The 14,416-nt window shown below is 37.3% G+C and overlaps 1 protein-coding gene across 9 annotated transcripts in view; it reads right to left on the bottom strand.

Moving 5' to 3' along the window:
- XPO1 (exportin 1) overlaps positions 1 to 14,416 on the bottom strand; it is a 39,923-nt gene that overhangs the window by 4,677 nt on the left and 20,830 nt on the right. For all 9 annotated transcript variants that reach the window (XM_056357187.1, XM_056357188.1, XM_056357194.1 and 6 more), the window contains 16 exons: positions 14,301 to 14,362; positions 14,179 to 14,223; positions 13,909 to 14,090; positions 13,387 to 13,435; positions 13,181 to 13,300; positions 12,949 to 13,077; positions 11,374 to 11,532; positions 8,415 to 8,612; positions 7,704 to 7,842; positions 5,593 to 5,774; positions 4,570 to 4,726; positions 4,295 to 4,458; positions 3,310 to 3,444; positions 2,220 to 2,403; positions 644 to 750; positions 36 to 230 (listed from right to left, as the gene is read on the bottom strand). In XM_056357187.1, coding sequence (XP_056213162.1) covers positions 36 to 230; positions 644 to 750; positions 2,220 to 2,403; positions 3,310 to 3,444; positions 4,295 to 4,458; positions 4,570 to 4,726; positions 5,593 to 5,774; positions 7,704 to 7,842; positions 8,415 to 8,612; positions 11,374 to 11,532; positions 12,949 to 13,077; positions 13,181 to 13,300; positions 13,387 to 13,435; positions 13,909 to 14,090; positions 14,179 to 14,223; positions 14,301 to 14,362 — 2,207 coding nt within the window. The remainder of the gene's footprint in view (positions 1 to 35; positions 231 to 643; positions 751 to 2,219; positions 2,404 to 3,309; positions 3,445 to 4,294; positions 4,459 to 4,569; positions 4,727 to 5,592; positions 5,775 to 7,703; positions 7,843 to 8,414; positions 8,613 to 11,373; positions 11,533 to 12,948; positions 13,078 to 13,180; positions 13,301 to 13,386; positions 13,436 to 13,908; positions 14,091 to 14,178; positions 14,224 to 14,300; positions 14,363 to 14,416) is intronic.

Below are 14,416 nucleotides of genomic sequence, written 5' to 3'. Positions count from 1 at the left end.
GGGAAATGCCTTATCCAAAGTTTAAATATAAATACCTTGTTGATCATGTTTAATGTGCACTCAAAAACAGCATCAAATATCTGAGGTATTTCAGCAGTAATGTGTCCACCCAGTTTGTTGACAATGATAGCCATAGTACTAAGTACTTCAGGTTCTCTAGCAGCTGGAACATTTCTCTGGTAATCAATGAGAACTGCATCCAACAAGGGAGGAACAAAGTTTTCAGCCACCTAATAGAAAGAGTAAGCCATGGTTATAACAATGCAGTTACCAAACATGGTCTCTAGCATGCAGTTTATAGTGAAGTTCATTGTTTAGTTACAGGCAATACTTTTTCCCTGGGAAGCTCAACTACATTACACTTCCATTAACTCCTCACCCTCTGTATTCAGGCAGCAGGGCTTCCCATAGGGTTCCCTTTAGACCTCCTCAGATTCCCTTTAAGATTACTCCCAGCTAAAATTAACGGAAGCATCTCAATCATAGCTCAGGCCTACCTCTCTATGATCGTACTTTCTATTTTACAAACCTCCTGCAGCAAGTTCCTGTGACCAACTCACTCAGTCAGTTAACAACAGAACAAAAACCAGAGTTCATCCTAATTCTGTCTTGCAAGTTATTTGTATAAAATAAATCTACTTACCATCTGAGGATCACTGGACCTGCTCACCCAGCCAGAAATTAATTTTAAAGTTTCCCTTTTTACAGTCCTCATACTTCTAATCAAGGGCTGCTTTGTTACCATTTCACCTGAAAGTTTTAAAGCTTCAGTTAACCAGGTAAGGTGTAACAAAAATATTAACTTAAATTGGTATTACAAACCAGAGAATGTTTATTTTTATATCCAAACTACAAAGACTACTTAAAATCTATTTACATATTGTGGAAAAAAAAAACAAAAAAAAAAAAAAAAACCAAAAAAACCCCACACACACCCACAAACCAAAAACACCCCTACCTTCCTATTCTAGCTCCACAGGTCAAAACTGCCACTCAGCATTGCAAAATTACTGACAATACCCTACTTAAAGAATTTGAAAACAGCTACAACTTACTTTTCAAGTAAGGGAAATCACACGTATTCACTTAACTACATGGACTGAGCTTATATCTGGTTCTCAGTAAGTGATGGGGGGAGAACAAGAAAGCTCCTGATTTCATCTAAGAGAAATAACCCTTTCAATTGTCTTCATGTGTAAAAGTCCACACTTACCCTTCTTAAAATGCCCTGTCCTTAGTTTTGTTTCTTACCCCCACATCAATGTAGTCTTATCAGCAAAACCTGACCTAACACACAGCCATACAACCATTACAGTACGTGCACACGGAAACCTAAGGTGGGATTGCTCGTGCCAGCTTCAGAGCCATCTCTGGCAAGACGGAACCAGTTGTAAAAACAGACTCTGAGGCAACTGCCATCACAGTAGTTGCTAATCAAGTAGCAACTCGGGCAACTTCACTGTTTCCAACAGGGAAAGAATCAAAATGTAATGATTTCTAAGCCGGTTTTATTCAGGATTCTGAGAAGCTGCTTCAAGGTAAACCAGCTGCTCAGTTACAAGTTTTATTCAACATTCCTATTTCCAAATATCATCATTTGCACTGGCAAGAAAATGAAGCATAACACACAATTCCATGACTCATTTTGTCTTTTAATGAACGAGTGCAGAAGCACATTCAACTGAGCTACCATAGGCCCTAATTTATCTAGTAAGAATAGTAGGTTAGGCAATTGGCAATTCCTTCTCAGTGACTGCAGGCCTGGTTTATCACGACCTTCAGGCATCTTCACTACAGTTACATTTCTGTAACAGAGCTATTTGGTAGCACAGTATGATACCAACACTATGCCAACATCTTTTGGAAAAAAAAAAAAAGAGTGAGATTCTATTTAAAGATTGTATTTTAATACTCAAAGTTAGAGTAAGCTAAAAGAACACATGCTACAACTTTGTCTCAGCAAGATGCCTATTAATTCCAAGTATGCATCTACGCTGTTTGCACCTTTCCTAAACTTTCTCATTTATAGGTGTTTTTTCATCCCTTTAAAATCAGGAGTTTGAATAAAGTATCTGGTTAAAAAAATCTAGGCAAGCACTTTCGGTCATTCTCCACTTTCCTGATACACACTATAACATTACCCAAATTGGAATGTACTTGGAAACCTGATGACAGACACTGCTGCCCCCCATTTTCAGGAAGAACATGGACTTTCTTACCGTTAGCCTGAATAGCTGCAGAAATGTTTTCACTTAGGCACTTGTACACATTCAGCATATCTAAATAAATTCTTCCAAGCTGAATCACAAAGGGGTGGCCAACTGCTTTACATGCTCTTACATTGGTTTTCAGAATACTACCAAGCTGCTTAACTGTTTCAGGATCCTTTAGAATATCAACATTCTGTTAAAAAAGAAAATTAAGAGTCCATTTTTTTTAGTGAATAAAACTGCTCTTTAGCTTTCAACGTGAAAGTGTAAGGTTCAATTATTTTGCACACTGCATTAAAGAACGTGTCACTGAAATTTACATACAGACTTTACATATACTGCTGTTTACTTCATGGCACTTGCCACCACTTTGGAGTCAGGATAAAGCTTCAATTGATTTAATTCTGCTCTTCTGCAGAAATATTTTTGCTGCAGTGGTACAAGCATTATTCTAATTGAAGGAAGAAAAAAAAAAAGCTATGAAGGAGAGATTAAGAAGGTAAAGCCACACAGCGAGTGGTCCAAAGGCAAGGCAGTGTGTTCTTGTATTAAGCGGGAAGCCAGAGTAAGAAACCCTAACTCAACCTTGCCTAAATTTCAGGTTCTTAACTCCAAACAGACTGATCTCTTGTGCAGTGCAAAACTGTTGTTCTTTAATGCATAAAGTATGTTGAAAAGACTGAAAGAAATGGAGGATAAAATTAAGAAATAAAGATGTACTTTAAGAGAATGATGGAAGAGAAAGGAGGAAGAGTGAACCTTATTTTTAGCACTTTAACTTTTCTGTTTTTCAGAAAGAAAACACACTTCTAAAGGTAGGTGAAAGGGAGCCTTAGAAAAAACTATTAAAAAATATCCCATACAGCAACATAAAATTGTCCTTTAAATCAGATTAAAACTAGCATTTATTTTGTGCTTTGTCTCCTCTCTCAAAACAGGACTCTTACTGTCATGTCAACCACTATTTCAGCCATCAGTTAATGAAGTCCACCACAGCTACATACAATAATAACAGTAAAAAATAAACCCAGGGTGAGAGAAGCATTTAGCAGTTTTTCTTTACCTCAACACAGAACACACTTAAAATTTATGAGCTTACTTTTGTTGCCTGTTGAATTATGCTGTCCCACACTTGATTCGGTAGCAACATGTATTTTTCTATCAGATGCTCCTGCACAGTCTGGTCTGTCTGTGCCCCAATCATATACCCTACTGCTTCATAAAATGTATGCACCTGATTGGAACAAGTCAAACAGGAAGGTTAAAAAGGAGTAAGGAACATTTTACACTGTTCTGAACTATATATACACTAGAGACTGAAAATGTGTTTCACTGTCTAAATACCATTTTCCCCTTCTGACTTTCAAGGGTTCTTCTCCATTCTTTCCTTACTTTCATTGTGTACAGAACAAAGCTCCATCTCCTTTCGCTCAAACACTACGACATACATTCCACAGTCTTTTTAAATTTGCAGTCATATCCTGAAGTGAGGCAGCTCAAACATATGCTACTTAACTCTTACCTAAATATTACTAGATGCATTTTAACTGTGGACTGGATTACATCACTCTAAGCAACTCTTCCCAGATGTCAGATCCACTAGGCCCCAAGTGGACAGCCATTACGGCGACATCTCAGGGTGCATCACACACTGCTCTCTCATTCCTGAGCTGTGCCCTTCCCAGATGCAGAAGCTTTTGGATAGTTCCCCACCCCTCCCTTCAAAATACAAGAGCTACAGGTACACTACTGTAGTAGAGTATTACTCACTCCCAAAGCAGAACCAGAAAACACAGGATTCAGTGTCTTATTCCCTTTTTAAAACAGTCCAGAATTTAAAATTTCAACTAAATGCACTTCAATTCTCCTTCCAAATATTGGAATATCTCAATATTGGGTATATCTTAATATAATTGAGACCCAGTAATGCAACTGTAATGATCACACTATTTATACCATTACACTGTCACTTAACAACAAACTAAGGAATACAATTCAAGCCTTGAAAACCACTACTACGTGTCAACAGGAAATAACTTTCCATTAGTCTTTAGGAATTATCCACAATGCTGAACTAAACATACCTGTTGTGGCTGAAGGTCACAGATAATTGTATTAATATTGTTCAAGATTTCATCAATAAACGGCATGACCTCTCCCACTTGCACCTGGACAAAATGTCGGCGGCATTTCTGTGCTATTTTTATGAAGGTATCACAAGCCATATCCTGGACGCCATCATGGGTTTCTAAATTAAATCAAGTCAGTTACTGCTTTGTATTTTTCCCCCATACCTGTCCATGTATGGGCATTTATTTTTTTTAATAATTAAAACAGCAAGTGAAAAACAGATAATTACCATGCATAAATTCAAACAGCTTGTTGACTACTGTCTTCAAAAACTTCCAGTGAGCTCTCAAAAACCGTGGGTATTGACCTACTATATACATTATATTTGATGCAATAATGGCTTTATTGTCTTTTCCACGCTTTTGTTCACAGAGTCCCAGAAGATCCTACAACATAATGTATTCTTTAGTTTCCAACTTCCTCCAGTTCAATTAAAAGCACTACAAGTATAAAATCCTACAAGGAGCTATATTAAAGGAAAGTGGTTGTCATCATGAAGTTCGAAGTCCAAATACCACACACCCCCACACCTCCCTCCTCCTGCCAAAAAAAAAAAAAAAAAAAAAAAAAAAAAGTGGGTTAAAACTGGGGTGATAGAGTAATTTTAAGTTTCAGCCAAACCAGGAACACCCTGTTTTCAACTACAGAAACTCCATTTTAAATATAACTAAAGATTTCTGCAGGGGAGACTTAGCCTCACAGTATTGAGCACTGACCAAGTAGCTGGTATCAATAAAAATATAGACTCTACATCAAATACAAGAAATTGAACTAAATGTTCGGTATAAATTTGCATAAAGTAAGGTCCATTACTCTTGGAAAAATGTTTTGTTCCTGCACTCTTTCCATGTGTGTATTTACCAAAGAGTTGGTTTGATCAATGAATATATACAGAAAACAGCAGGGTGCTGGCTAGTTAAAAATGTGAGTTGTTTTGCCACTCTCCTTTATTTCATTAGTAATCCCTTTCCATCTCTTCTGCATTCTCAAAGAAAAACACTTCATCATAAACTAAATTTTATCCCTGAAATTTTCACTGTGAAAAGGCAATCTGGACTAATGCATTGTTCATGGCTAATGAATTTATCACCCTTAAATTCAGGATATAATATTTCCCATTAATTTATTCTTATCAACTTGCTTGCTGTACAAGGTAGCTTACTAAGAACATAGAACAGCATTTTGGTAAACTTAAGTTTCTTGAGCATGAGCTATGAAGCGTGACAAAGCTGTCAGTTTTGCACCATGATACCTTAATTACTGTAACAAGGAATCTCTTTTCATCTTCTTCATGCATTGCGCCACTGATTGAGCCTATAGCCCAACACAGGGTATTTAAATTTTTCCATGACCATTCTGTTCCATTCACTTGATTGTGAAGTTTTTCAGTCATAATTCGTTCTGTATCTGCGTAGTCCAGATGTGTAAGATAAACTGAAAGACATCAACATTAAACAGGCACATTTTAAAGCAACAACCTGGATCGCAACTCCATAGGCAAAGTTAGGTTTGTTTTAAGAAAAAGACAACCAAATTGTTAGGTAAGCACAATGCTTCTTTCCTGAACTTATGACAGAAGGAGCTAAAAATTTAAACACAAATTTGTTAAAACTGTATTCTAACAATGAACAATAAACTCTACCAATCATCTATGGTTGCACTAAGGGATCTCAGCAAAACACCACATGCTAGAATGTGAAAAGTCCAGTCAGTAAAGTTGCTAAGTTATAATTAACAAAAGGCATACATACTGAAGGCCTCTAGGGAATGTGGGGCCGACTACCTATGGGGGTCACTATCAGTGTGTAAGAAGTCAAGCAGTTTTCTTCTGCTCTTTATTTCAATGCCATTAAGTCTGCTGGTTGCAATAACCCACCATTAAAGTGGAGGTGGTACTCCTGAACAAGTCTAGGTAGAAAGATTCAAGTATCCCAAATCAAGACACTTGCATCAGCCCCTAATAGGATTAGTGTTTCTAACAAAATTCTAAAACCCAGGAAGTCAAAAGCAATGTAAGGCCAGATTCACAAATAGATTTTTACTGTGCCACGAAACACAGCTTCCACCACATGCTCACTTTTTTTTTTTTTTAAAGTGAATCTTAAAGGTAATACATTACAAGCAATAGTTAAAACCAGAATTCACACCCAAACTGAATGTGCATTTCCATATAAATAATCCTGTATCTGGAAATATAACTAAGGCTCAGGACATAACTAATAATTTCAATACAATAAACCAAACATTTAATCCAATAAATCAAAAAATGGTTTTCATGTTCCATATGAAAAGATATTAGAACAATTAATCTAATGCTGGCCGTTACCTACATCACAAGTACAAAGGTAAGAATAAAAAAGAAAAATCGAAACCCACACTGCCTCATGCAGTTCGCCCCTCCACACCCCTAGTTCATAACTCTGTTAGTAAACACTCAGTGTTCCCTTAAAGCATTTGCATTTGATAGAATTTGATACATTTAGTATTGAAGGTTTGATGTCCTAAATATATGTAATAATTCTAATCCCCCCACTCCCTCAAGTTGCAGTTGGGACGCTGAATTTTTTTTCCTGCCTCAAAAATCTTTAAGTTATCACTAAAATACATAGGGTCTATCAATTCACCGATAAAGCGGTTACAGTTGAACATGAGACTTCTGAAAATAATAGCATACACACTGTAAAAATGAAACCTACTTGCCACATTAAATGGTACAGAAATACCAACCCTGGTGTTCTTCAGGGTGCTCACAACCTTTGGTTTGGGGTTTTTTTTTTTCTACATGATATGCAATTAATTGCAACTTTTATACTTTTAAGCAAGGTCATTATAAAATCTCAGCACTAACTTTGGAGAAGATTTTTGAAGCTTAAGTTCAGGCTGGAATTTTGTGTTTTGCTTAGGAATACTATAAAAAACCCAAAAGTATTCAGATCTATTGAAGGAAGAAATAATTTTTCTGGAGGGCTGCTTGGTTTACACAAGACTACAACTACAAGGAGTAACAGCCAGCAAGCCCACTTCAGAACAACCCCTCCTATGTAACAGCTTTCTGAGAAAACTAAGGTTTTGTTGAATTGGAAGAATTTTGGTAAAGGATCATCAAAAGGCGTTCTATAGGAAAAGGCAAGGGACAGAAAGTTATTGTATTACTACTTAAGTTATACAACACTACACACGCTTAAAATTGAAAACTTCAGACCAACGCCGTCTCCTCTCTTTCAAGTATGCATACTACTCCTCACTGATAATCATTTTACCCACACAGTAATTCAGATCGTAAGCTAACATTCCATAAAATACATGCTGCTGATGCAGCTACAGAGACCTACAGCATAAAAAAATGCCAGCTAGTACACTTACCCAATGTTTCCCTCATATTTTTATACAAGTTTATGGAATCTGTATCCTTCATGAATTCTCGTACTACTTCCCCTTGGTCATTTTCCACAACTAGGACTTCTTCAGGTTTAGCCATACGGCTAACCATTAGCAATCGAACCTGTATGTTGCAAAGGAAGTTGAATTGAACTGTAACATGAAAATATACACAATAGCTCCACAGGTGTTTCCAGAGCACTCTTGTCAGGTAGTGTGACCCATGTGAAGGGTATATCCAGCACTTCATGAGATCAGCTCACTAATTCTATAGACACACATTATCCAAAAAGCCAGTAAGAACAGAGCCTGCTAATTTCTCTCACTATGAACAAGCTGAGTAGTTCACCACCATCACTTTTTCCATACAGTTTTGTTTTTTTCCCCTCCAACTGAAACACTCCAGCCTTTATCTGTTTAAGCGAACAGTTCAATACAGATTTATTTCTTAAAAAAATGAGGTCTAAATTCATAGTAAGTATCTTAAAAACTGAAACACAGTATTAATACTGCTGTCATATACTGGTGTCATCTTAAAGTATTTTTACAACTGCAGCACATTAAATAACTGGAGTTGAACCAATTACCAACTACCCAAAGCAAGAAAAGTTTTCTTATGTCACTCCTTACATGAAGAAAAATCGTTCAGGAACAGTATCTAAATCCTTGAAGTCCAGTTACTTAAGCATGGATTACCTTGGACAATACAGGCAAATAAAGCTGCCTCCTTGGAGGAACATCGAAGTGTTGACTTCCCGAAAGCAATGGAGAAGCCGATGTTGAAAATGGACTTTCCCTGTACAGCTCAGCAGCTAAATGATTCCAATATTCAAGACAAATCTTGAAAATTTCTGTTTCTTCAACTTCTGACACCAATAACATATAATGAAGAGCCTAGAAAAGTGTGGTTTAAATATCTCATTATTGATTATTCCTGCAGATAAAACCACATTGCTTTACGTTCGGTTATCCAAATACTGATAAAATGCCAAACTGACATAAAGTTAGGAAAAAGAGGGCATTAACATTGCAGTTACATTACTTAAAATGCCAGAGGTCCAACCAGCACAGCAACTCAAAAACAAAGTACCCTGTCAATTACCATCATTTTCAAAGTGCATATCAATTCTTTAGTCTGACGTAGCCTGAGGACATCTTAAAAAATGCCGTAGCCAAATCAGTCTAAACTATCAAACTCACAGCCTCTGAAGCATCTGCAAGGCATTTTGGTTTAAAGCCCACAAAAAACCTTCAATAGCTAGTTTCAATGAATGCTGTTCTCCAGACTATTACTGCTACTTTGTCCTTATACCCAGAAGAACTGAAGGCAACCATCAAAGCCATACCACTCGCTCACTTTCCACAGAAGTCATATAACACAACATCTTCTGTTTCTTTACTGCCAGAACAGCCACAGCAGACTGAGAATGGAAGGCCACTGATGCAATTCTGACAGGCTGAGATACCAACTGTAGAAATTAGAACTACACAGCCAAACACCTTTTGCCTAGCTTATTTTTCAGTCCCCTGGTGCAAGATATCAAAGCAATAGCCCACTAACAAACAAACAGAACAGAATTACAAAGTCTGAAGACATTTTCATAGCTTAGGTACTACAGCAACTCATAGCATTTTGGATGGTAAAGACATGATTCAGCATCTGCATATACCAAAACAACCATGTATTAGTGTTATACGCATCAATTTTTCTTGGTGATTTCAATAAATTGCATAACTTCCTTTACAAGTTCATGGAACAATTTCAGAAGATCTGTTACATCCGAAGTGCAGGAATAAATAGGTAAGAGTAACATGGGGCTTTTTGAAGTAGCTGCGTAACCACGTTCTGTTACCCTGGAACTTACAGAAGTGAAGTTTGCAACCATTTCAGGCCAGCCTAATACTTTCTTAAACATTTCATCATCCTACGAAACAGTTATCCAGAACTGAGTTTTATGAATGTGTGTTTTAAAGAATTTAACATGGTTATGCCGGAAAAGAGAGGATGCTACTACCTAAAAACTGCATTCCAACTTACACACAGCTGCACAGGACATGCAACAGTTTCAGCTGTTTACACAGGCCTTCTTAATGAAATCTCAACCTAAATAGAAACGAGTTGTGCTCTACCCCCATTCGCAGTTCTTTTCAAAACTTACTACTTCCAGGTTCAGGAATTACTTGGGAACTGTTGATTGTTGCTCTTTTTAAAATAAGAAGTGATATTCCTCTTAGTCCAACTTCTAAACGAGCTACAGTTTGATATTTACAACCAACTTATCTATATACTTTTTTTTTGTGGAGGGCTTCCTCCAGAAGAAATGTATTGAGAATACTATCTGGAAAACAGACTAGAGTTGAGATGGACACGTTAGGTTACGGCTAATCCATCTGCAAGGTGTACTTCCCGCCCCCCAGTGGAACCTGGTCTCCAGGTTTAAACTGCGGTATTGTTTCTCTACCTCTGTCTCAGGGCAGTTCCTCACCCTATCGCCTCCATACCTGCACAGGGCTTGATTCTGGGCACATGAAGTGGTGCTTCAAGGGGCTTTGGAGCCAGTTTCATCCCCTTGGAGCTCAGCAGTGGGAGGGAGCTAGCAAAAAAGTCACCACAGAACAGCTCATCCTCAGCAAAATTTTTATTCACAATTAAAAAAAAACACCCACAACTGTAAAACCCTGATTTTGTGATCTAGGCCCACTATAGGATGAGCTAGTGCTTTCAGTGTTCAGCAGTCATACAGAATTTAAGCCATTCCAACCCTTCATTCTCAGCTGAATTTCTAATAATTTCCACAGATCCCAGAGGTTTTGACAGTGAAGTTAAACTTTACTGTCAAAATTGAAAAGAATGCAGCAGTCTCCAAGAAAGAGGAACAAGCAGAGAGGAAGGATAATTGTAAATCTTATTCTCAGCAACTACTGTGAAACAGCTAACAACTGCGGCCTGCAGGCCCTCCTCCAAGACCAGTAATACTACAGTAAAGCACACAGAGTCATTTGGTAAAGCTCTACCATTAATCATTACTGGCATACATAGTCTTTATTACATAGAAACAGTAGCATCCTTGAGGATTACATTCAAAGCCTTTCAGTTAAACTTATGGGATATGGTACATGGGGCAAGAAGCTATACCAGGATGGAAGCACTGAACATGTTGTACCCCAGAAAACATGCATGTGCTCTACCCTAGAAAACAGCTCTGGATGCTGAATAAAAACGTTAACTGAGCTGCTTCTCACAGACTGATGAAAGTCACAGAAGCACCTCCTGTATACAAGAGTTGAGCAGAAAAATACAGTATGTAAAGGCCCATGGAAAAACAATGTATCAATTTATTTTTAAGCAACATTTAACACTTTCAAGGAGGAGCAAGTAAGAAGATGGAGGAGACAGAGACTTATGTCTTCAGACATTGTATTAATGTAGGATCACTGAAAATAGAATGCCATTGAGGCACACTAAGTAAAACAAGAACTTTGAAAGGGGTTTTTGTATTCATGCAATTTGCCAATTACATGAAAGAAACAGGACTATTTTCTTCCCCTCTTACTCTCTTTAAGTACCATGAGCTAGAAGTTATAGTTAGTATCATATCTTTGAGTATGGAAACACTTGCTACATTTTTTAAACCGGATAAACTGAGAAACTTACCTCCATTAATGTTTCCCTCAGATTTAATCTCTTTTCTATAAGTTGACCATGCTCCTTGAGGAAGGTGCAGAGAAACAAACTGAGATTCTGAATGAAGTTCTGTTCATCATCTTTTCCATTTGAGTATGCAAGTCTGATATTGGTATTTAGAGGAAGCATCTAATAAAAACAATACAGACATAATCAAGAATTTCCCTTTTTATACAGAACTAGAACTACCACGTATTAACAAGTATTTTGCTCTTTTGGCAAAAAAGCCCTTCCGCTTTTCACTATATCTACTCTTTGCCTTCTTAAGTAGGTCTTACAGCTCCTTCATTTCACACTTGATCCCAAGATGGACAGCAAAATGCAAATGCAAAACAGATACAAAAAGTACTGAAGAACTAAACCTTTTTCCAACCCTCGTAACACCAGCTGTAAACAAGGAAAGTATCTGCTCTAGCACAGACATTTCCAACTAGCACGGGGCAAAAAGATGTTCCAAAAATGTGTTACCTGTCCCTAGTAACATTAAGTTTCAAAACATCACATCATCACAATGTGAAAACAACAAGCCAGACCTCCCTAATATTTGGAAATTGGCAAAGAAGACTGAAAGATACCAGAACACATTTTTCAGTAATCATGTAGAGATCTCTGGCACCTCTTAAGAGATGCACTGGCTTTTAAATTCTATCATTACACACATAAACCCTTTTCAACACTGTCTTCTAGTAGGAAACTACATTCTTTAATGTCAACGCTATTCAGCTATAGAACAGTGAGAACAGAGTTTGACACTTTTGCTGCTGCCAGCGTTTGGGTGGTTTTGATTGCTCTCCATTTTACAAAAATAGTCAAATATTTGCAATGAATGCAACAGCTGGCATCAAATTCTTATGCAACAGTCATACTAAAAACCTGCAAGTTACAAAACAGGTCGAACACCCAACCTGGCGTTCAACTGATGTTTTGAGGAAAAACATTATTAAATTTAACTGTAAATAAAAAACCTATAGCTCCACTTGAAACTCGGGGGTAGGGCGGCATTCAAAGAAGCATGCCTGTTCTAAAGAACCTCCCAAGATGGACACAGATTGCAAACAGATGAAAACAACTCTTCACCTGTCTGCTTAAGATGCAAATACAATGAGGAAAACTACAAACTCGCGTAACTGAATCTGAACTGCTCAGAGGGTTATCACCAAATTACATATATTTAAGGCATGGCTTTGTAAGACAAACATTTTATCAGTTTCAAAAACTAAACAGTAACTTGCAGAAGTTACTTCAGCTTAGGTTTTACGAGTCATGCAGTACACATTTTGTTGCATCTCTCAACTTTCCCCATCAGTCCGAGTCTTCAAACACCTCTTAAATTAAACAAATCAATACTGCAGAAATACAGCTGTGAGCTAGTCAAAATTACACTTAGCACCTTCTGATCAAGCCATAAATACCACTGAAGAACAGTATTTGCCCGATCAAGAGCTCTATAATGAATATGAACTTGTAAACTGAACTAGGTTCTACAGAAATTCATTTTGCAAAGTGAAACAGTCAAAAGAGACAGATTTATATAAAAAACATTACCTGTTTTAACTGCATCATGGTCAGGGTAAAGAGTGTTACAAACTGTTCTTCATACTGGCTTACACTGACACCTGCAATCTCTGTGAGGCACTTCAAAGAGACATTTCGAAACATGGGAACATTTAAGAACTATTGAGAGAAGAAAAAAAAAAAGAGTATTATGAGTGAGCTGCATGCTAAGCTTTTTTGCAATTTATATTTAAATTTGAGTGGTCATTTTTTGCACAAGTACCTTGTATATTAGTGTGCTGATTAACTTGGTCTCAAATATATATCCCAGAGGAATCCAGTTCAGAAATCGTAGCAAGGTTTCCAAAGTTGCGTGAACTAAGGGAGCATTTTGGGAGTTTTCCTGTAAACAACCATTAGTGTTTATGACATTGGTAGGCATGATGGGGGGTAATTTTTTAAGTCATCATTAAAGTAGTTAAGGCTTACCATCACAAACTGACACAGTTGAAATATCTGAGAGAATTCATTGCACATGCTGTAAAGAAATAAATAAAAAATTAAGTATTTCCACATTCCATAAACAATCCTACTTACTTCAATCACAATTACTATGCTCACAGAACAGGTCCTGAGGACCAGTGTCCATGGAGGCATTCATTCACAAGCCACCTCGCTTTTACCCATTTCCATGGTAATAATATATATTTTGAAGTGGCCCAAAGCCTGTTCCTGCAAATTGTGGGTTAGAAATAAAAGAATGCCAAACAATCTGTTAAAAGGGTAGGAACCATCAGTCAACAGATGCTACTTGCAATAAGATAGAACTATCTGTGTACATGAAGTTTGGTATCACCCAACAGTACTGCTCTGAAGAAAAATCAATAACCCACTCAGTCTCAGAAATCAAACTAGTCAGCTCTAGGTGTTCACTCAAAAGCTCAAAGTGAGAGCAACTGCTTAGCAGCAAGCACAAAAATCTATTATTAAGATTTAAACATATATACTTGCCTGTCTTTCAAATGCTTGGCTTTTACTTGAGTAATCTGGCCACTGGAAAAATCAAACACTTCTTCACTCAATAGTTTAAGGATCACCATATTGTTCTGACAAAGGCTTTCACTAGTCCTGCTTGCTCCCACAATATCACTTATAAAAGTTGGCCAGTGCTTCGGCCATTCTTGTTTCAGTATCTGAAAAGTGAAGCACCCATATGTTAGATACGCATGCAAAACCAAAGACTTTATAACAAAATTTAAAACTCTATGAATTCTAGCCTACCTGAACAAGAATCATATTCAGTTTCCCAATATAGACTTTCTCTTTCTGGAGAAGAGAAGAGAAGAGTCAGGTTATGCCTAATATTCCCCTCCCTCTTCCTCCCCTGAAGAGGATTCACTTACTTCTACACATGTTGGATCAGATGAGGTCTTGATAATTAGGCCGACAACATATTTTTTAATACCTGCAGAAAAGTTGGGAATTTATTTTCAACTATGTCAGATATCACAAATGTAAG

The sequence above is a fragment of the Falco biarmicus genome, chromosome 12 (genome assembly GCF_023638135.1).
Source record: "Falco biarmicus isolate bFalBia1 chromosome 12, bFalBia1.pri, whole genome shotgun sequence".
Classification (NCBI taxonomy): Eukaryota; Metazoa; Chordata; class Aves; order Falconiformes; family Falconidae; genus Falco; species Falco biarmicus.
Note: the sequence above shows the minus strand (reverse complement) of the source record. Positions and strands in the feature narration are given on the sequence as shown.